At 34.9% G+C, this 24,836-nt stretch overlaps 1 protein-coding gene across 5 annotated transcripts in view; it reads left to right on the top strand.

Annotated features, from left to right (window-relative positions):
* Positions 1-21,820, top strand: part of LOC138329986 (tetraspanin-18-like) — a 28,485-nt gene extending 6,665 nt beyond the window's left edge. For all 5 annotated transcript variants that reach the window (XM_069277302.1, XM_069277300.1, XM_069277304.1 and 2 more), the window contains 8 exons: positions 1,061-1,148; positions 2,759-2,971; positions 5,867-5,941; positions 9,903-9,992; positions 10,738-10,818; positions 16,407-16,538; positions 18,198-18,281; positions 19,063-21,820. In XM_069277302.1, the coding sequence (XP_069133403.1) occupies positions 1,083-1,148; positions 2,759-2,971; positions 5,867-5,941; positions 9,903-9,992; positions 10,738-10,818; positions 16,407-16,538; positions 18,198-18,281; positions 19,063-19,128 (807 nt within the window). In that variant the 5' untranslated portion in view covers positions 1,061-1,082 and the 3' untranslated portion in view covers positions 19,129-21,820. The remainder of the gene's footprint in view (positions 1-1,060; positions 1,149-2,758; positions 2,972-5,866; positions 5,942-9,902; positions 9,993-10,737; positions 10,819-16,406; positions 16,539-18,197; positions 18,282-19,062) is intronic.
* The last annotated feature ends 3,016 nt before the right edge of the window (positions 21,821-24,836 follow it).

Genomic DNA, 24,836 nt, shown 5'->3' with positions numbered 1-24,836 from the left:
AGTTTTTGGTCTTTCTTGCACATGTTAAACCAACGACAGGTGCACAGTATTCAAGATGTGGGATCACTAGGATTGATACAAGTTAATAATCCTTATCCACGTAGATGGAAGTTTTGAATGTGAGACCAAACGAATCTCTATTTGCATGTATGTTTACGTGTTCTGTTCTTCATAAAAATTAACACACAGGTCTTGTTTCAATGCTTTCTGTGATCGAGTTGGCGTGCTCTGTGGTGTTGTTCCAAAGATAGATTTGTTTATAATTTTAAAAAGGAGACTTGTCATTTTCTGGTCTAATTGTTGACTGTGTGGCGGTCTTCCTGCGTGTATACTTTAGAGTTAGGTGTTCACATTTCTGTGGAACTGTATCAAACGCCTTAAAGGCTAAATACAACATCATCCACTTGAGATTTCCTTTGTCAAGGATCTCTGTCAATAGTTACCAGAAGTTGTAAATTACTAGATCGCTTGTTTCTACATCCGTACTGCTGGTCTGAGAATAAGTTGTCGAGTGTCATGTGCTTTATCACCATGTGTACTTCGGTCTGTAGTTACAACATACCTGTGTTCCCCTTCATGGTTGATGGTCTCACAAATTCTCTTTGAATATGCTATACGCATTTCTGTATGACCAAATTCCAATATTAAGAATATTCATAAATAACAAACATGAGTTTATTTGCATTTTCCCTTTGAATATGTTATACGCATTTTTGTATGATCAAATTCTAATTTTAAGAATATTCATAAATAACAAACATGAACTTTTTTTCTTTTTTTTTTCTTTGAATATGCTATACGCATTAATTCTGATAATGAGAATATTAGGATTTTATCAACGTTGGTATCGATAAGTTTATGAAATACCATTAAACACGAATTAAAATATAACAGTTATTTTATTCATAACAAATTTGCCTTTTATACGAGTGTTATCTGCATGTGAAGAGTATTTCTTTATGTTACAGTAGACTATATGTGTGTCATTTGTTATCAATTGTATGTTGTTTGACAGTTTATGTCTTTTGCCATGTTTAATAGAAATATCGTCTTGTTGCAGAGTTACATGAAAACATTCCAAGATGGCGGAGGGAATGTGTGCCACGTGCTCTCGATATCTTCTGATTGCATTTAACTTTTTATTCTGGGTAAGTTGACTGATAGTTTGCAATGTTAGCGTTACCGTTTGTTAATTCGTTGATTCAGACTTTAAATTCTCATTTATGAATTCTTTGATATTTTATTTGATCAAACTTCCTTGTTCCCATTTGTTAATTCTTTGATTGAGCAAATTCCCATTTGCCATTTTTTTCGAGATTCTAAGTATCATTTGTTAATTATTTAATAGATATCCCAAATTCCCATTTGTTTATTCTTTGATCGAGATTCCTAGTTCCCATTTGTTAATTATTTAATCAAGCTTTCAAATTCTCATTTCTTGTTTCGTGATCGAGCTTCCTATTTTTCATTTGTTGATTCATTGATCAGATTTCCATGTAACCATTTAGTTCTTTAATGTAAGCTTCCTGGTTCCCATTTGTTAATTCTTAATCGAGCTTTCCAAATTCCCATTTGCTAATTTTTATCGGGATTCCAAGCCCATTTTTTCATTCTTAAATTGAGCTTCCAAGTTCCCATTTGGTAATTCTTTAATTGAGTTTACACGTTCCATTCGTTAATTCCTTGATAAATCTTCCTAGTTTCCATTTGCTAATTCTTGGTCGAGCTTCCAAGCCCATTTGTTAATTCTTTGAAGAAGCTACCAAGTTCCTATTGGTTGATTCTTTGATCAAGTTGGTCCACCTTCCCATTTGTAAGTTCTTTGATAGAGCTTCAAAGTTTCCTTTAAACATTTATGTATAACATCCATACCAAAACAGTTATCATTTAATAATATTTTCATTCACAGTTGAATGTTACCCTACATGCATCTTTGGTATTCTAGGATACTTACCATCATTGTCGTTATATCCATCCCTGTCATGGCAAAATTGAAGACTCTGTGTGTGACAACACACGAGACAGGTAGTTTAGTCCTTTGATGTGTATTTGTACATCAAATGAATCGAATAACGATACACCGCACGGCTGTGAAGCTGGCCGTCGTTTTCTGTAAATTCTCAAAGGAAGTCTCTGTAGGCCTGTGAGTGGGTAGTGTTTTTATTTCTTGAACTGTCTTCGGTTTAACTATGACATAGCCCAAGTGTGGATATAACTACAGTGAAAGTAACTCCTGGAATATCGAGGATGCATTTCAGGCAGAAGAACTAACAATAAGCATTGTAAAGTATAACATTATGTTTGTTCTACTTTAGTCGAATGGATTCAATGTATAGATGGAATCTCTCACAAAATGCGCCGAATTTGAATCTGAATACATTGCCTATTAAACGAAAAGATGATTACATTACCTATTAAACGAAAGATGATTACATTACCTATTAAATGAAAAGCTGATTACATTACCTATTAAACAAAAAGATGATTACATTACCTATTAAATGAAAAGATGATTACATTAGCTATTAAATGAAAAGATGATTACATTACTTATTAAATGAAAAGATGATTACATTACCTATTAAATGAAAAGATGATTGCATTACCTATTAAATGAAAAGATGATTGCATTACCTATTAAATGAAAAGATGATTACATTACCTATTAAATGAAAAGATTATTGCATTACCTATTAAATGAAAAGATGATTACATTACCTTTTAAATGAAAAGATGAACATCCCGCTGTTATGTACAGGTATCCGGGGGAGCTTTACTAGGATTAGGTATCTGGGTCCGAGTAGACAGCCAAGCTGAGGACACATTACAGGAGTATGTCCACATCAATCTACCGGTAGAAGTCCAGTATGCAGCCGCCTATGCTTTTATTGCCGTCGGCACCTTCATCTTCGTCACAGGCTTCTGTGGCTGCTGTGGTGCTATCAGGGAGAGTGCCTGTATGTTAGCTGTGGTAAGTAAAATAAGAGTACCCGGGAAAAAAATCATCGATCTACTTACGGAACCTACTTTGCTACCGCTGGTCCTACCAGTATGCTTATTTTATGGTGTGGTATGGACAAGTAGGCGATAAAGAGTGACTTTATTATTTATAACTTTCTATGATCTGTGGTAGTTAGGCTAAAGTCTACGTTTTTTGGTCTGTATCTTACTTGTGGTAGGTAAAACTGTGCAGCATATGCCTGTGTATGTCAGTTGAAATACATTGCACGTTAATCAGGAAACACAGAGTTAACTTATACTAAAATTTTCTTTAGCTTTCTTCTAGAACGTCTAAAAGATGCATCAAATAGGTGTTTTGTTGTTACAAGAAGTCGTCTTACCGTCGAATCGATGCTAGTAGAATTTTTAGCCTTTGATATTGCTTTATGATGACAGTAAAGCGGTGTATTAATTTGCTGGTGCTAGTGGTAATGTATTAACCTGAGGATTCATATGTAGGGTGTCATTAGTAATTAATGCTAGCGTGAAAGGATTGTAGCTCTCCTCGAGGACTATTCTGAAACTTTCGTCAGTTAAGTCAGGGTCATCTGGATAGAGACACTACATAAGCATATGTGCAGTTTGACGCAATAAAAAAAACTTTGCGTGAGAAGAAGATAATGTAGCTTTGACGATGCATTTCTCATTTAAAACCACTATCCTTCAACCTTTAACTACAAACTATTGTAAGCCAAGTTTCTTTTACGTGCGATTAACTTTTCGAAATTTCGCAATCAAAGTAAATTCGCTAAAGTTTATTAACATGTACAGCATTTATTTAGATTGGAATTTCAATTGAATTTTAAATTCGTGAATGTTAAGTTTCGCGAACTTGTTTTGGAATAAAAATCGCGAAAATTTGTAGCTACTAAAGAAAGTTGGTTTTACGGAATGCTGGTTTTTAAATCATGATTAGATACTGAATTAATATATGTTTAATTAGTGAAGTTATTTACCAAAGACAGTGAGGGTAAATCATGATTAGATAATGAATTAATGTATGTGTAATAAGTGAAGTTATTTACCAAAGACGGTGAGGGTAAATCATGATTAGATACTGAATTAATATATGTGTAATAAGTGAAGTTATTTACCAAAGACAGTGAGGGTAAATCATGATTAGATACTGAATTAATGTATGTGTAATTAGTGAAGTTATTTACCAAAGACAGTGAGGGTAAATCATGATTAGATACTGAATTAATGTATGTGTAATTAGTGAAGTTATTTACCAAAGACAGTGAGGGTAAATCATGATTAGATACTGAATTAATGTATGTGTAATAAGTGAAGTTATTTACCAAAGACGGTGAGGGTAAATCATGATTAGATAATGAATTAATGGATGTGTAATTAGTGAAGTTATTTACCAAAGACGGTGAGGGTAAATCATGATTAGATAATGAATAAATGTATGTGTAATTAGTGAAGTTATTTACCAAAGACGGTGAGGGTAAATCATGATTAGATACTGAATTAATGTATGTGTAATTAGTGAAGTTATTTACCAAAGACGGTGAGGGTAAATCATGATTAGATAATGAATTAATGTATGTGTAATTAGTGAAGTTATTTACCAAAGACGGTGAGGGTAAATCATGATTAGATAATGAATTAATGTATGTGTAATTAGTGAAGTTATTTACCAAAGACAGTGAGGGTAAATCATGATTAGATACTGAATTAATGGATGTGTAATTAGTGAAGTTATTTACCAAAGACGGTGAGGGTAAATCATGATTAGATAATGAATTAATGTATGTGTAATTAGTGAAGTTATTTACCAAAGACGGTGAGGGTAAATCATGATAAGATACTGAATTAATGTATGTGTAATTAGTGAAGTTATTTACCAAAGACAGTGAGGGTAAATCATGATTAGATACTGAATTAATGTATGTGTAATTAGTGTGAAGTATTTACCAAAGACGGTGAGGGTAAATCATGATTAGATACTGAATTAATGTATGTGTAATTAGTGAAGTTATTTACCAAAGACGGTGAGGGTAAATCATGATAAGATACTGAATTAATGTATGTGTAATTAGTGAAGTTATTTACCAAAGACAGTGAGGGTAAATCATGATTAGATACTGAATTAATGTATGTGTAATTAGTGAAGTTATTTACCAAAGACCATGAGGGTAAATCATGATTAGATACTGAATTAATGTATGTGTAATTAGTGAAGTTATTTACCAAAGACAGTGAGGGTAAATCATGATTAGATACTGAATTAATGTATGTGTAATAAGTGAAGTTATTTACCAAAGACTGTGAGGGTAAATCTATCTAACTAGCTTACCAATGCAAAGGTACCAGTTAAGTGAGTTTATATAAAGGTCGGTATTGAAATGGGTAATCTCAAACTGTAACGAGTTAAAGTATTTTTATTGGTGGGATTTTGAACGTTTTTCCAGTGGAAACACCAGAAGTATAGTGGTATCCTTAGACCCCAACGCAGACGAAGGTCACTTTGGTGTCTAAGGAGACCGCTATACCGTACTACTAACATCAACGAAATTTGAAAAGCATGACATGATGCTATTCCGAATTTGCATATTGCAGAGTTATCTGCACTTACAAGTAGGTATTGATTGTGACGTCATGTGTTTGCGAGCGTAACGTCATACGTTGTGAAGAAAACTACGTGAATTGCGCTCTCAAAATAATGACGTAACAATCGATACCTCTACCAGCAAGAGAGCTAACTCTGTTATATGCAAAGACGGAATTGTTCCTTCAAACAGACTTAATTGATCAAATGTTTAGATGACAGACAATTGAAGCATGACCACAGGGTATGGTATAACATGTTGGGATTTATGAAAGGATCGAACCATATTTTACCTTTATTCTATTGCAGTATATTGGTTGTCTCACTGTAGTCATTCTAGGAGAGCTGGCGGCAGGAGTTTATCTCGCTGTGGAGCGTACTAATGTAAGTAAAGGACACGGGTTTGGGATTTAGAAAAATAAATATTGTTGTCATTACTATTATATCTTTATTGTTCTCTAGGTTTACATACAAATTTAGGTTGTGATCCGAAACTTATAAGACCAGTAGTGAAATTGGATTTTAAAGCAATTCAATTATCTTTATACCAATTGAAATATATTAATATTATATTAATATTTTTAATTATTATAATAGAATTCATGTGTGCTTTCCCCCATGTTGTTTATTGTCTCGAAAGAATAGATGAAACGGGAAAACTAAAGAGAAATATATAGTTCATTCATTTAACCGATAGATATACATACCTATTAGAATGTTTTTATAAATAAAATGTGAAAAGAATCGAGATCAAATATTTAATCCAGACACTTACGTTGAGAAATGCGACCCCACAACTTTAAAGCTATAAAGCCATAGATACAGTAGAACCCAATTAATTTGAAATCGATTATATTGAAACACTGCTTGATTTGAAATGAATTATAATCCCAGTTTTCACATATTCGTTGTCTTTCACCTTGTTTATATCATAATCTGGATAATTTGGAGGATCGATGTCATAAGAGTCTGATATCTGTTAGAAGGAACCATCATGCATTGGGTTTCCTATACAGTGTACATCCCTACATTTAAGCATTACATGGTGATCAGATGACGTTTCCATGTCAACTTTAGTGACATCATAATGATCACAATTGGATGTCATTTATTGCCTAATGGCTTGGATAGATTATATCATTTCAGTGATTTAGTTAATGAAGATGTTCCACTTGGCTCTTTGCTATAAATATTATCTTTCCAAAACACACTGTCGCATGCAGTTACACAAAACCGTAAACTGTCTTGATGTCAAGAGAACTGGAAGACAAGCTAAACCCACTGTAATGCACCGCGATAGTAGACGGCCTTAAGTGTTGCCCATTACGAAGCCATTGTCTGTTGGTTCTAACAGCCTGACTGCAGTGCTCAGCTGTTACAATATGTATTGAGACATCATCATCAATGCTACTATACTATATATTATTTTGTTTGCCGGCCACCTTGATTTACAGTCACACTTTGTCGGTCCGATATAGACACCTTAATAGCCTGCTATAGACACTGAGGTACGAGTAGCTAACTGTTATAAGAACTAAGGTATTGTTAGAACGGATTGTAAAGGGAGAGAGAGAGAGAGAGATAGAGAGAGAGAGAGAGATAGGAGGAGGAGGTAAGAGGGGGAGTAAACTAGGGCTTAGTATAACTGACATATCTATATCTTCTAATCTCTGCAAGACAATAGGGTGCCAGAACACCACTTAACAAACAAAGTATTTAATACTCATCAAGTCGAGAGAAGACTAATGTTTAAACGTGTGTGTGCCATAACTGTTTGCTCAGCATACAGCATTCCTCTTCATTCCTCTCAAGAAAAAAATGTTCATAGCTTTTAGACTATGAGTTGGAAGGTCAATAGAGGAACTTTGGCGCTTAGCAAACATATTTCTGTATCCACTTTTAACTCACGGGACTCTTAAACGAATATAACGTATGCAAGGATGATTTAATTTACTATTGGACACTAATGGTTTACAAACATAAGCTCAGTGGTGAAAAGTGTCCTATTCTTTATTTCGATATCATCAGCCCTTGTGGGTAAGAATTGATTGTGACGTCGTGTGTATGCGGGTGACACGTCATACCTTAGTTAGAAAACGACGTGAATTTCGCTCACAAAATAATTACGTCACAATAGATACCTACCCGCAAGGGAGGTAACTCTAATATGGAAAGACGGAATTAACAGCTTAATTTATTTAGGAATGGACCGATATTTTACTCTATGGGAGTTAACTTTGAAAACAATACTGTTTATGCACTGTGCTGAATGTTTATCTCTGCTTTCTTTATTTAAACGTAACTTACCTCCTCCGTGATATTACATACCACACAAACGGAAAAAGAGCGTTGAATTCGGTTTTCTTCAAAACCTTTAATAAAAAATAACCAATAATCCTCACGGTTCATTTCAAGCTGATGAAAATATCAAATATCAACACAAAAGAGAATGACATTTTAGATAAAAGATATGTTGCAAACATCCTACTACTGTTATTCGATTTTATTGATGTAGGGCCAAACTATCTGTGGCATCTTTTGGCGTGCAATGAACCTCCCGCTTTACTGTGCGAGATTGATAGTAACCCCTGGAATATCTGTACAACGTCCTATCGACAGCTAAGGTCATCTGAGGAAAGCCTCATGTGAATTATAAAAGCGAGAATTGTTTTTGGAGGGTGATGCATTTCTGTGTGTGACATTGAGAAGTGAGCGTTACAATAAATCACTAAGACTTACAATGTACTCCACGTGATAACTTAATTAGTAATCAATTAGTGTTGAGCTTGTGTTTGAATTAGCATTAAATGTGAAATTTCGGCTCTCTTTTTCATATCAGATTTTAAAATGGTGCGATTAAAGATGTTTTGCTTATTCATCAGTTTTGTAAGAATACAGATCTGGAGATAATCCAGGGATATTTATAGTATACGGTGTTTTTTTACCTTCTCTTCACGTAGAAACACATGTTTAAGTATCACGTGGTCTGGGTCTACAATGTTACACAAGCCTATTAGCTATCGACATCTGATGTCAATATGGCATGCAAATATATATAAATAGATCTGTTACTGGAATAAGGTTTTCTGTAATGTTATCTGTTCATTCTTCTGTGATGTCGGGTCGTTCCGTATATAGTGACAATCATCTCAAGGGATTCATTTAAAGAAAGAACAAAAAATGAATTTAAAGGAAAAAATGCGGATATGATAGAGAAACATAGCGATATTATGAGAAGTCGACACTTATGGTTTTAATAGCTACTGCCGCGTTGTCGTGTAGTCTCAAAAATCAGCCACCTTACCTATCAAAGAATTCGCAGTCGCCCAGCTTAGCGCAGTTTCTGATGAGCTGACCCTAACCACTCAAATACCTATTCCGTGTTTGCATGTTACAAAGTTAGCTCTCTTAAAAGTTACGTATCCATTATGACGTTATTATTTTGTGAGCGAAATTCACGTCGTTGCTCAGAAAAAAATTACGTTGAGCTCGCAAACGCATGACGTCACAATCGATACCTACATGTAAGGGCAGAAAACTCCGTAATATGCCAATACAGAATATCTTGGACGTACACCTCAAAGTTGCGAAATCGTAGTTAAATCCTTGTAACGCCAGATTACAAATAGGTTACTTTGGTCAATGTAAGAATTAATTTTTTGGTGTCTCTAGAATTGTAACATGTTAACATTTTGACTTCTTAATTTGTGTGTCTTCGACATGTCCAATTTAGAAGAGATAACCTTTATAAGAATTCAGATATCAGTCACTGATATTTTAAGAGTCCGTCTTAACGAGTCACGCATCATCCTCGTAACTTAAATAGGTATATTATGTTTCTCTGCATATTGAATAGTAAGACTAGAACACTTAGGACATGCATCTGAAGCATATTTGACTATAAGAATGCATTTTCAACAATTGTGGAATAGGATATGTCGCAAGAGGTGTGAGTTATCACGTGGGAAATAAATTCTCAATTGATTGATAACAATAGTGACGTTCTGACAAGTGCGTCCTTGTAAAGTTCTGTCATGCTCACAACCCACGATAACGTAGACTAAATATTAAATCGCAAGGAAATGAATCTATTTCTAGTAAGCGTTTAGACAAAAAATACAAATACAGATTTGGTTTAAGATATATGACATTTGAGTTTAAAGTCATGAAAAAATCGTTCAGAAATCGCACAGACACCGCCGATATGGTGATCAATTATGTCTTCTGATACTTCAAAAAATATCATGTCAGATTTTACGCCTAATGCAAAATGTAATTGTATATAAAGAACTTAATTCTGGGTGGTTATAAATGAAATACTCATGTCCAATTGATTTTGTTTCAGCTCGAACAAATGTTTAATGATAACTTAAATGCACAAGTCCGGAATTATACTGAACCAGGGAATTCTACGCTGGATTTCTTACAGATTCAGGTAAAAGTATTTAAAGATTATCTTTATTCAAACGTAATAGACTCCTAACTTTTAGACGTACGTACACTCCCAATAATCGCCCAGACTAGGCTCCTGCTATAAAATTCTAAATACTTTAGTATAGTAGTAGAATATCAATGTTCAGAATTAAATGAACTACCATTATATGGACTGAATTAGGTAAAATGATAATAGTTTGACTTGAAAAGATTACCAATATTCCTAATTGAAAAGTATTCCAACTGTTCGTTCTTAACCCAAATAGTTGGACTTAAAAAGGGGTTTCTAATCTTAACAAAATAAAATGCTTCTTCTAAACGTATTTCCAATAATCATGATATTGACATAAGAAGAAACCATATACCATTGTACATGTGTATACAGGGTGTCCAATAATTCATGTTACAGCTTTTGAAATACATGAGTAACAAAAAGATATTAATGATATATGAAGGCATACCCTCAAAAGATTTATTATGAATATTATAAAGGAATTAACGTGATAATGATATCCCCAATTTTAGGACATTGAAAAAAAGACAATAGACATTCAGCTAAAATAAGCTCCCAATATTCTTATATTATCAATAGACACCCATATTCAGACTTAAATACATTGTCATTGCTTTGAAGTTATTTATAACTTTTGTAAAGTCGTATAACTGGGTTTTTACATTTTTTACATGTTTTTTTTTCGCAGTTTCTCTGTCTTAATCGATAATTTTTGTTTTTGGTTTTGTTTTAGTTCGATTGTTGCGGTTCTCACAACTATTCGGAATTTAACTCAAGTGTTTACGCTCAAAGTCTACCAACAAACATAAAACTGGTAAGCAATAATACGAGGAGAAATGACGATAAGCTAGGACAGAACATCAAGGAGAAGTTTTATGGTCCACACATATAAAACTATTGTTATTCCTGTGTTTACCATTGTACACACCACACCTTTTGGTGATGTTCAGGGATACTTTTTATTGTGTTTGAATTCCTAATCGCCCCCGGTAGTACGCGATACATTTTTATAATTCAAATATCTTCCCTTACCCATATTTACGCGATATCATTTGCTAGTGACATTTGCATATTGAGTTCAAAATATATTCATGATTAGCGTTTACAATTAAATATTTACAGTTTGCACTGACATGGACTCAATAACCATGCTTTCTAGTAGTATCATTATCAGTGTATAATGTTAGCACAACATGCGCGGCGATTCTATTGTTACCTGAACAGTCGACGGCGTAACAACGTGGGGTCATGGCTTGGCGGGAACATATAAATGACTCGATTCGAATCAGCTGTTCAATCGATTTCGTTGACGATGACGGGAGAGAAAAAAATATGTAACTGCCGCGGGAAAAATATTATTCATTTACTTGAAAAACTGTAAATATAAGGTCTTCGCCGGGGTTACATAATTTACACGTGCTCCATTAACATTACACCCTCATAACCTCAACAAAATAAACATCTATTCCTTAATTAAGTAAATCCCGGTAAAGAAGTAGTCACTATATACATACTAGTAATGTAAACATTTTTTTGTGTCGCCTTGGGTGACACTTATTAGGTATCACTATGTCGGCGTCGGTGTCGGTGTCAGCGTCGGCGTCCGGGAAACGGTTTCCGTGCGATAACTGAAGTATTTATTGGCCGATTTCAACCAAATTCGATATATATTGCTTTATATCAATGAGATCTCGGATGAGTTCAATAACTTAAGTATTTAATGGCCGATTTCAACCAAATTTGGTATACATGTACGTATATTGCTTTATATCAATGGGATCTTAGATGGGTCAATTTCCATCAATATTTGTAAGAGTTACGGGACTTGATATCTTCACCTAATTATTAACAATAGTTTCAACTGTAAATAACTATTTTTGTAATGCTGTGTAGGCGACACCTCCACTTCCGTGGAATTCTTGTTGTATGTGATTAAGTTCAATTTCACGAAAGTTTATGTCTGCATCATAACACATATACATCACTTATACTGATACGAATTTCCACCCATTTTTAAATCCACAAATATTTATCTTCGCGAACTTGTTTTGAAATGGAAATCGCGAAATTTTGTAACGGCGAAAGAGGTTTGTTCACAGTACTTCTTTCGTCCTTTTAAGACTGTTGTTGGAAATGCAACTAAAGTACTGTATGTATTTATCATTTTATATCTGCGTTTGGATGCATACGTATAATCGTCCTTAAACACCGTTAATAAACCTTCAACTACATAATGAAGATTCAAGTGTCTATGGTATCCTTTGGGTATTATTATGGCTAGTGATTGTGTATTTCGTTACATTTATCAAGCATTATCTTTCTCTGATCATATTAAAGTCATGAAAAGATAAAAACCTCTGCCTAAAAAATAGGGAAAATACACAGAACACGAAATGTTCTTTGCATGTGTTGGCAAATACAGGATACCAAAGGGAATGTCAATATTAGCCCGGCGGATTGGTGACACAATTGTGCTATTATGGTTACAAGCATGAAACTTTGCATGTATGTCAAGAAACATATTCTGAGTGAATTTTGATTAGGACCCACTTGAAAAAAAATTCCTAGACAAATATGACGGCCATGTTTGCTACAAACATTAAAAATATCAATTTCCTTCAAATATATGAACCTTTTCATTGTCGTTTTCACTAAAAATACCAAACAATAGTAGAATAACGTATTAGTGTACACCGAAAATATGTTATCAAATAAGAATTTGCATTATTGTTATCAAAACAACAAAATGCTGAGTCAGTAAAACGCAATATAGGACCATATTTTACATTTTAAGTTATAAATTGATAAAGACCGATTGTATTATATTCACAAGAATGATATCTTTACTTTTGATTGGAATATTCGTCAAATATGATGGACTCTATGGATCAAGTCCGTGTTCAAACAAAGGATGTACTCAGACACTCAGATAGGGTCATCTATTTCACAAAATAAACTCCTGTTTTCAATCTTTGCTGGAAAAATGTATCAGATATTATTTTATATGCATGATGGTATTAGGGATTTCAAGCAGATCTTTCATAGAGTAATTTATAGAAATCATTGTGGTTTATGAAGGGGAAAAGGCGATAGCAGATCACCAAGTAAGTATACAAATACATTAATTTAAGCATTTACTGCCAGTCTGTCTGTTAAAATGTAGCTGACTTCACCAGTTGCATTTTGCACATTCAAGAAACTATTGTATAGTTCGAATCTGAGAGTAGTAATGAGGCTTAATACAACTTAATTCGACATCACAAACAGAAACTCCCTGTCGTGAAAGGATTTGTGTTTGGTTTTGATATTGGAGTAGCATTCTTGTCACAGAAATGCGAATCATTGTGGAATTTGAAGGGTGAAAGGCGACCGCAGAATACCAACCAAGCTTCCAAATACCATTTTCTATCAGTCTATATGTTAAATGTTAAGATATCTGTCTTCACTTACTCTGAAGACCACTCGTAGGTTTCACATTCAAGAAAAGACCTAATTTGACTTAACAATATGTCGCCGTGATAATACTTCAGTTCGCGTTACAGTTAACACCCTCAAACTTACATGAAACCGCTATCATCGTCCATAGCAGATTCCAACCATCCTTAATGACCCATTCCCATTTGTCAGGACTCAGTTAGTCCATGGTCGCTTTGGTTGCGTTTCCCAATCAATATACTCCCTGATATGTTGCACTTTTGGTGTGGTGCTCAAATGCACCTGTAGTTGGCGGGATCATGTCCAGAGTCCTGCCTTTCTATGTAAACATCTATGGTTTCTAGCATAATTTTAGCATACATGAGCAGTGCAAACTTTTCTTATGTACTGAAACCTTTACTTGGTAGATATTCTGGTCCCCCTAATAATGTTGGAAATGCTGGATTTGCTTCTCAGTATATCTTATATGTATCCCATGCAGTTTTCGTGCATTGTGTATTACACATCTGGTGTAGGCATGGAATAATGGAAGGGTTAATGATTTCTCAGGGCCACAAGCGGAGGCAGTATCCTGAGCAGGGATGTATCGATAATTCCAAGTTTCAAAGGCCACCCATACTTCGCTGATGCTGAATTTGGTAGGAGCTGCTACTACTAAGGCATCAACTTCTGTATCAGTCCACTGTTTGGATGGGAAATTTTTCATGCACTTCGTTAACAGCATCTGTCATATGAATGATCATCCTCGTGTTGCCTTCCTTATGATTGCAGGGCGAGATAAATTCTTGTACAGATAAGACAGGAAAACATATTGTGTGTAGTTTTCGAATGTTTCGAGGTAATAAGACCAGATTTCAAACCTTACTTAAGTTGAGAGAGTGATGGTGGACAGGCGTGGTTCTCAGCTAGGTCTTGACTGGCAAGCGATATTAAGTCTTAAGAAAAGTGATTATGTTTTCAATGAGGATATTTGCAAACTTGTTTAAGATGTCTCTATTGCGGATGGTTGGCTGAATTTGGCCAGTTTGTTCTTTCTTATTGGCTCTGCAATTGCGTTTGATCTGTCCACGAGGTGATCTTTAGTAAAGGCCTAAAATTTTTGATTGCCTTTAAATTCATTGTCTATATTCATAACGATGTGACTATCAACGAGTCGGCTATGTCCCTTGTGTCGAATCTTACAAGATCATGACTCTTTGAATGGATTCCACTTAAAACATCAACCAAGTTTCGGGCATGTTTGACAAACTCGTGACGACTTGTTTTATTCTGTATTTATTTATGTTTGGTTGGGTTTTTAAAGGATGTTTCAAATTCCGTTGTGATTATGACTAATTCTGGTCCTGCTACTCAAAGCTTAGGAATTTGGATTAAATTCAATAGTACATCGTTCGCTCTTGATTATAGCATTGGTTTGATCATGAGCCAGGTCCATTGCAATGGACGAAAATTGCATTGCGGAGTTTCTTTTTTATCATTTCTGGATGCATTTTTCACAGTACAGCCATATTTATGACATGGGCAGGTAACCATATCGCATAGTTTGTGTGATCTAGACTAAAAAAACATGTAGCTAGTTTCGTCAAACATAATATTGTTCACATATTTACCCTTTATATGCGAGGTGCACGTGCTGACAAAAATGCAGAACGATAGAATACACCAAAGAAATCTTGGTTATTTAAGATATTGTGTACACAAGAATTTAAAATAAAGCATATGTTTCTAAAACATCTACATAATAATGATCACCTTCGTTATTTTTAAGATGATGTTTGTAAGGCGTGATAAAAACAATTCCGAATAGCATCTTATTTTAAATGTTCGATAAATGACTGGTATTTTTAAGTTTTGGCGGAAATTCAATATGGCGTCCTTTTTGACTATGGCACAACCGGAAGTGCGTCCAATATTAGAAAAAGTCTTGCCTATTGTGGAATGGTACTGGGATCATGTTGAAAACAATAAGCCACCAAAGAATTGAAAAAATAGGTTATGTTGAAAATTAGACACTGATTTTGGAAAATGCAATTAATTTCACCTTTTTGGTAGCCATTTTGAATTCTGGTGGTATTGAAATTTAATCATTTGGAATCTTATCATATCACACGCATCATTTCCTGCCTTTTGGAAACTCTTTTGTAGCATTTAACTGATATTTGACAATCCTATATCGATTTTTCTATTTTAGCGAAAATTTTGAATGGCGCGTTAAGCTAGAAATATGCATGATTTCAGGTGGCTCCTAATCTTAATTTACCTATTATATATTTATCTAAAAGCATACTAAGTTTCATGCTTGTAACCAAAATAGCACATTTCTTATGTATTTGTGCACAAATCCGCTGAGCTATATCTATTGTTGTTGGCTTTACTGTATAGATCACTCGAGACTGACCTTTTCAAGTCGACACATGTCTGTTGTCGTTCATAGTCCCTCGTGAATTTTTTATCCATGATGCTGTCCACAATTTAGCCTCCTCCTTCAAAGTGATGCAGCAAATATTACAAACTTGACTAGAAAATGAATTGACTTTTCCTAGTAGAGTTTTCATTGGTCTCTTGAATGGTAGACCTGGTAAAAATGAAAGAAATATACACAGAAATGACAAAATCTTTTTTATGGGGACTGTTATCATGGTAGAATATACTTTCATTTTTATACATTCTTTACATTTGTAGATGAAAGTGGATTTAAACCATCATGTCATTGAAATATCTTAGGATACTGTCCTGTTGATACTTTAACGGATAGAGGAGATCGAGAAAATAATAGGAGGAAATTGTAAAGTTGAAATAGTAATTATACAGTCAGTATCAGTATTTTCAGTATGGTATTACAGTGTGATATTAGTAGATCATGTTTGTCCCCTTCCATCGATCCACTTGCAAAAACCAAAAAATGTCTGAATTTCGTTTTAGATCTGAGATAATTGCCAAGGCCATCTTGTTTTTATTTTGTTGTAGGATTGGTATGTACCAGATAGTTGCTGTAAAGCAGTTAAAGTAAACAATACTAAAATATCTGATGCTGATCGACGTACATGCCAAAACGAGGCTAAGAATATGTCTTCAGATACAAAACAACTAAGGACATCGGTAAGTACCTTACATATAACTATAGTAACACTCCTATCATATAATGACTGATAATGGTACTATAGCAACGTGTCCATAGTACGTAACCATAGTAACACGCCTAGAATTTTAATGACTGATAATGGTACTAAAGCTACGTGTCCATAGTAACCATAGTAACATGCCTAGCATAGAATGGCTGATAATGGTACTATAGCAACGTGTGCATAGTAACCATAGTAACACGCCTAGCATGGAATGGCTGATAATGGTACTAAAGCTACGTGTCCATAGTAACCATAGTAACATGCCTAGCATTTAATGGCTGATAATGGTACTAAAGCAACGTGTGCATAGTAACCATAGTAACATGCCTAGCATAGAATAACTGATGATGGTACTATAGCAACGTGTGCACAATAACCATAGTAACACGCCTAGCATAGAATGGCTGATAATGGTACTATAGCAACGTGTGCATAGTAACCATAGTAACACGCCTAGCATTTAATGACTGATAATGGTACTATAGCAACGTGTGCATAGTAACCATAGTAACACGCCTAGCATAGAATGGCTGATAATGGTACTATAGTAACGTGTGCATAGTAACCATAGTAACACGCCTAGCATAGAATGGCTGGTAATTGTACTATAGCAACGTTTGCATAGTAACCATAGTAACACGCCTAGCATAGAATGACTGATAATGGTACTATAGCAACGTGTGCATAGTAACCATAGTAACACGCCTAGCATTTAATGACTGATAATGGTACTATAGCAACGTGTGCATAGTAACCATAGTAACACGCCTAGCATAGAATGGCTGATAATGGTACTATAGCAACGTGTGCATAGTAACCATAGTAACACGCCTAGCATAGAATGGGTGATAATGGTACTATAGCAACGTGTGCATAGTAACCATAGTAACACGCCTAGCATAGAATGACTGATAATGGTACTATAGCAACGTGTGCATAGTAACCATAGTAACACGCCTAGCATTTAATGACTGATAATGGTACTATAGCAACGTGTCCATAGTAACCAAAGTAACACGCCTAGCATAGAATGGCTGATAATGGTACTATAGCAACGTGTGCATAGTAACCATAGTAACACGCCTAGCATAGAATGGCTGATAATGGTACTATAGCAACGTGTGCATAGTAACCATAGTAACACGCCTAGCATAGAATGACTGATAATGGTACTATAGCAACGTGTGCATAGTAACCATAGTAACACGCCTAGCATTTAATGACTGATAATGGTACTATAGCAACGTGTGCATAGTAACCATAGTAACACGCCTAGCATAGAATGGCTGATAATGGTACTATAATGCACTTGTGCATAGTAACCATAGTAACACGCCTAGCATTTAATGACTGATAATGATCATTTTGGGATATTTTGATTTATTATGATATCTGTGGCTAATGACCTCGATTCTCAAGGGGTTACTGTCATTGATGTTATATCCACCCCTGGACTATCTCATAGAAAAACTGAAGGCAGTTCAAGAGAAAAAAATCTTACCAATCATAGGACAGCAAAGACTACGTTTGAAGACTAGAGAAAGAGTGACGCCCAACTTCAAAACCACACAGGAGAAACATGCTTATACATGTACATATACATAAGGTTATCTTATGCTTTATTATATTACAGGGTTGTTACAACAAGATAATGAAAATGCTGCACACTAACAGCGCAATACTGATCGGAGTTTTAGTGGGCGTGGCCCTTTTAGCGGTAAGTTTATTTCTTTGTACCGATAAATGTTTTAATGTGCATGATTCATGGATGTGGCTCTTAATCGTGCACCGATAGCAGTATAAGAGGGCGTGGTTCTTCGTCATATGCTGACAGCAGTATTAGTGGGCGTGGTTCTTCATCATATACTGATAGGAGTATTAGTGGGCGTGGTTCTTCATCATATACTGATAGGAGTATTAGTGGGCGTGGTTCTTCATCATATACTGATAGCAGTATTAGTGGGCGTAGTTCTTCATCATATACTGATAGCAGTATTAGTGGGTGTAGTTCTTCATCATATACTGATAGCAGTATTAGTGGGCGTAGTTCTTCATCATATACTGATAGCAGTATTAGTGGGCGTAGTTCTTCATCATATACTGATAGCAGTATTAGTGGGCGTGGTTCTTCGTCATATGCTGATAGCAGTATAAGTGGGTGTGGTTCTTATGTGATTTATTATAATTTTCAATAGACGTAAAGTTGTTATTTACCTAAAGCTTATCAATCCTTGATACTGATAACCTACATATATTTTAGCAGTGAAATTTTAGCGCAAATGCGAAAAATGTTAGTTATGATTTATTGGCATTGATATTAAGGAATTCGGTGGTTTAATGACGGAAATATCCTTTTACAAAATTTACATTTACATTTAATCTGTAGATGAATTAGCACTTCAAAGACAGAGCGAAAAGCGCTAAGATAAGGCTACCGCTAAAATAAAACTACCGCTAAATTAAATACTTTATACTATGTTTTTTCTATATTTTCACAGATCCTAGGAATTATATTATCGATTTGCCTGTGTAGGAACCGAACGGAGTATTGGGAGTGGGAATGATAACATTAACCTTATAAGTGTCCACGTCATATGTTACCTCGTTTTCCATCGAAAATATTTCCTCGATTGTTACGTCATCAAATGTAGTCACGTGATGTCATCAATGACCGCTTGTTCGGTGCCATCATTCAGAATTTGCCTTTAACATCATTGGTTGTGATATTTTCTAGAAAACATTCAGTTTTGACTTTGTCTTCAACTTTGCCAATTGTAATCCTACTTTCAACGTCATCGTTTATTGTGACATTTTCTTTATCGTCATCAATTAATGTGACCACGTCATGGATTGTGTTCTCGCTTTGAACGTCAAAGATATTGTGATCCTGCCCTCAACGTCATGGATTTCGATTTTGCCTTTAATGATATCGAATATGACATCAGCTCAACTGAATCATTACCTCGCCCGGCTTCCACGTCATCAATTGTGACATCGACTCCAATGTCATCAATATTGCGATTGTTTAGAGATCAACCAGTGCCTTGTATGTATAATGAATGTCAGTAAAAAGAAAGAATGTCATGTGGTGGACAGTGATTGATGCTTTTACCAATGTTAGAAGTTGCTAATTTATCTTCATGGACAATTAAGTGTGAGGAGAATGTGTTTTATTGTGAAATGCTTCATTACCAAAGTGTATTTTTATTTGTTTCATTTTCCAGGATATTTTTGCAATACATGTTCAGAAGTATAGGAAATAAGAAATACAAGTTATGTTAACTATATTCTAAAGAAAGTACATGTATTCACAAACTGACCTGCTTGCCACCTCGAACTTACCTTTATAAAGAATGCGTATTGGTAGAAGCGGCGGAGAGATGGCGTGGATATATTTATACCATTTTTTCTCCAATAAGACTACAACATACAGACATCCATTCGTGTATACAGCAAAAAGTCAACAACGTGTATAGTTAATGACCTGACAATGTGTACAGCTAATGAGCCGTTTTTGTAATTTATCAGCCTGTACTGGCAGGTTCTAGTATTCTCCACACATACATATATAGATTTTTGTTGACAGATATTCGGTATACAAGTATATAATGTAAGAAGAGCTTAAATATTTAAAGATTTTATTGTTTTGTCGACAACAATTCAAATTTGAAAATAGAGCCATTCATGGAATCTAATTATATAAATTATATAAATGTAAAAGGAAATTCTCTAACTTGAAATTGCTCATTGATATTCATATTACAGGAAATAAGGAAACATTTCATAAGTTATGGAGCTTTTCAGGACTTTTGTATGCTTTTCTATGGAGAACATACCGCTTGAAGTATATCATATCATAAATTCAAAATTATATGTTACTAAATGTGAATTTAAAGGAATCGATACAGATAAAAGTGATATTTAGTAAGATTTGGCTCGACGCATTACATAATTAATATATTATGAGATATACAGGTATTTAAATTATGAAATGGTCACTTATTCTGAAAGTCTGCGTTCCTGATTAGATTTGCTTATTTATTTACAAATTCACGCGAAAATGGGGCCGTCTGAGTGTAACAAGTTATAGCTATAACACAGTTCTTTTGATATTGCTGTATAGGCATTGTTATATATTTATACTATTCTGTATCTGTATAGAGTTATCTGCCCTTTCGGGTAGTTATTGACTGTGATGTCATGTGTTTGCGAGCGTAACGTCATACTTTTCGGAGAAAACGACGTCAATTGCGCTCACAAAATAGTGACGTAATAATCGGTAACTATCCGCAAGGGAGCTAACTCTGTAATATGCAAAGACGGAATATAATTCTATAAATGATAAAAGCTGTGTAGTGAAAGTCATGTCACGTTTAAAGATCACACGAACCCAATTTTAAGAGTGTTTTAAAATATCTTACCTTCTGTAACCTTCAAATTATGATGGCGTAACCTATCCTAACTGGCAAGTATCGTTATTTGTATTTTGTTTAGGTGATATTTATATATAAAAGATATAATTATCTCCCCCTTAATTCGCCTTTACATTTTTATATTTAATTGAAATACTACTAAAGAACATGTAGTAATTAATATAGCTATTTATGTTTAATGAACTCGTATTCAATTATATCAGGTCTGTTTCAAAGACCTACATCTAAAGTCTTATCCTCGTATATTGTTTCTTATAGTTTGGGTATTAAAGCTGGTGGTTTGCAATTCCCTAACTAGAGACTAGAGAGTATCGCATATCCGACTGAGACTGGGGTGAGGTGGGGTGGGTTAGAAGATGAGGGGTATTAAACATAGATGCTCTATATAATATGTCCAATACCTCTTTATATGAAGAGAATAAGAAGAAAAAAATATAGACGTTTTTTCAAAGAGTGAAAACTATTTTCCACAATGAACAATTATACTAATGATAAATGTTTAAAATTAAAAGAGAAACAAAACAAATATAATTGAAGAGCAATTTTAGGATTCACTTTACAAAACTAATATCGCATTAGATCCATAATGCTGATAACATTGGAATTAAAAACGATACATAAGAAAATGGAAAATACCAAGGTTAAACAGGTTAAAATATAGCGATATGGTAAAAAACCAGTTTATCTGAAAATGTTTATTTACAAAATATAATATTATTGAATTGTGTAGATTTTCTTGTAATATTTATTTTACCATTGGTACGTAATATCGACCATTTTTACGCTTTTCTTCGCCGATCTTGAATAAAGATAGCCTACCCTACTTGTTTTTTGTTCTATTTATGTGGACACTATGTTGTACGAAATGGTCTGAAGCAGACAACCAGAAATTAATACATTTGGTATAAATGTATATGGTTTACATTTTCATAAACGTCTTTTTGAATGATGTAAAACAAATTGGTCAACGCCTATTTACGATTAATGCTGCCATTGTGATTTTTTAAGAATTTCAACTTTCTCTTGATGTCTATTGAATTTTGTAACTTAAATCACATGTAAGTAATTGAAATTCTTTATATACATGTTGAATATACCCGCCTGTAATACTAATTACAGATGAAGTTGCAGTAATATAACTGAAAAACTATTGTTTAATATAAATGATGGTAAGAAGTAGTAACTTACATATGATTCTTCTGTAGAACATTTCTTTAGTTTGCCATTGGTGACGTTGTGGCGAGCGTCGTCAGGTGGATTTTTACCGTCATTTTCTATTCATCGACCGTTTCATCTCATCTTCCACGACGTCCTCTGACTGGCGGGTCAGCAGTGATGATAATTCACTTCTTGCTGTTGGTTTGTCGTTGATGTTGCTCATCTGCACCTTAATCTCTACTATGATCTGTCTTCCTTGCGCACGCAAATCACACGTTTTGTAACAGTCTTCGCGTTTATTATGCGGGAAAACCTTAGCATCATTATAGACCGTAAATCTCCACAAGACAAACTGCTCTGTTGACCCTTGGCATCTGCTTTCCGGTGTTGTGCCTTTTAACATCCTTTTCCCCAACCAATTTCTATCAAGATCACCCTTTGATGCTTCTGGGACATATCACCAGGCCATATAATATGCCTGGTATCATTGTGGTTTGAATTATATCCGGGAAGTATTTTAGTTCAGCTCGATATCCCAGGTTGTTATAATACTTGAAAATATTAGTGACAGGTTGTGGTAGTGGTTGTCTTTTCCGTCCAGTTTTTACAAGTTGTATGCGGGTGGGCGTCCACTGTTTTATCGATGACCTGTTTTGCTTCTTCAAGGTGTCAGATAAGACAGCTAGAACCTGCCCGTGTCTCTAACGGTCATTTTACTATTGGAGGGTTACTATACAGCAATAACCATAACATGAGAGTCGACTTGTCAACCGTTCTTTTATCGGATGATATTTTGCTGACTGTCGACACGATGTAATGTTTCAAATGTGTCTCGTCGTGCTATACCTCTAACATGTTTTAGAGTACTGGGCAGCCAGCCTGCGGATGAGCTAGTATTCCGCTGCTATCGCACTGGGTACAAACTTTTACAATACCATCATTGACACAAGTTGGACGGAGGTATGTACCATACACTGATCCGAGGATGGTGGGGGTGGCTTTTACAGGAATTCTTCCACATGTCTTTCCATGTGATCTTGATTTATGAAAAATCCAAGCAAGGTCATGATCATCTTCTCTCTTTGGCTTAGCTTCTGTCTTTTGGAAATGATCCTTGTACGACAAAGATAATCCTCACGACGTCCTGTCGTTGCACTGTTCTCAGCTTTGATGACTAGCACTAGATAATCATACACGGCCTGCCCTACATGCTACTTCGGTTTCCCGTACCTTGCTGCCCTAAAGTCCTTCAGAGTTATGGTCAATACACACTTAGGATACCTCGAATTATTCTACCTAGAAGACGACATTATCTGTAGGTGAGATATCTTGTTGTACTTGTCTTCTGCTGTGATATTTGGAGAGACGCCCTGCCATGAACGCAGTTTCCCATTGACACATCTCTACAGAGATTCAGCTCTGTTAGTGGAAGTGAAAGACATTTGGGAGAACACCAATGCAAGGCTATATAAGCAAGCCTTGCATTCTTTTCATTCAGTCTTTTGCAATTGATTTCCAACTTTCTCCATGATGAATTTGTCCAACAGAATGCCATCATAGTCATCCTGGAAGGAGGATTGTCGACGAGAAATGTAGTTTACTGTTTTGTCAAACAAACCTTGATGATAATTCTTTGGCATTTCCTTGGTTTAAAGATCATCCTTGTCAGGTGATAAGTCTGTCCAATGCAGATAGCACCCTTATGGTGCCTGAATACGGGTGGGTGTTGTTATGATCAGGTATCCTGTCTAATGGAAGGAAGCACTCAGTATGTCTCTTTTGAATTCAAAGATGAACAGCAGCATTTTCTGATAAGTTTGTTCTTCTTTGAATCGAAAGATGAACAGCAACATTTTTTGATAATTTTGGTCTAGTTTGAATTAAAAAATAAACAGCAGCATTTTCTGATAAGTTGGTTCTAGGTCTCTGAATTCAAAGATGAACAGAAGCATTTTTTCATAATTTTGGAAAATTAAAGATATTTAATTGGATTATACACAGTATATAAGTGAGTTAATCATGGGTGCCGTCAATGAACAAGAGAACATTACTGTCCTGTAACGTCTGGTTGTATTACCTTGGGATTTTTTTAAGATCTGTTGATAAAGGTTTAAGTATTACATACCGTATTTTATCTAAAATTTGAGATAGTCATAAGTGTTCAGGCAACTTAAAGTGAAGAGTCGGGCAAAGAAAATCAGTCTAAATGCGCCCATTGCCCTTCTAAAAGTCGTTGTCAAAACGACGGTCAAGTTCTGCTTATGTTGTCCTGTTTTGACCATTGAAATGATGGAAAAGACCCTTGTAAATGTAGCACAGTTCTAAAAATAAATCTGACCAGCTCTTTGAAAATGAGGCTGTGTAGAAATGTCAACACGAACATAGTCAGCGGGAGGTCGTTTTAGGATTTCTATAATATAAATTAATTTCTTTGTATTCAGAGCGATTTTGATGGGAAATTTTATTTTTATATTTGATGAGAAATTGTACTGGGTATCTTAACACCATTTTTACCGAACTTAGCCTTTCTTTGACCGAGTATTCACTTAATGGAAAGAAATAATGGCAAGACCTTTAACGTAAATACTACATAAATTAAGCCACAAACCCATTTGCAAAAGAAATAACATGTACTCCCATCCACTTTTGTTGATATCATAAGGAACTTTTTACAACACAAA

This window comes from Argopecten irradians, chromosome 8 (genome assembly GCF_041381155.1).
Source record: "Argopecten irradians isolate NY chromosome 8, Ai_NY, whole genome shotgun sequence".
Classification (NCBI taxonomy): domain Eukaryota; kingdom Metazoa; phylum Mollusca; class Bivalvia; order Pectinida; family Pectinidae; genus Argopecten; species Argopecten irradians.
Note: the sequence above shows the minus strand (reverse complement) of the source record. Positions and strands in the feature narration are given on the sequence as shown.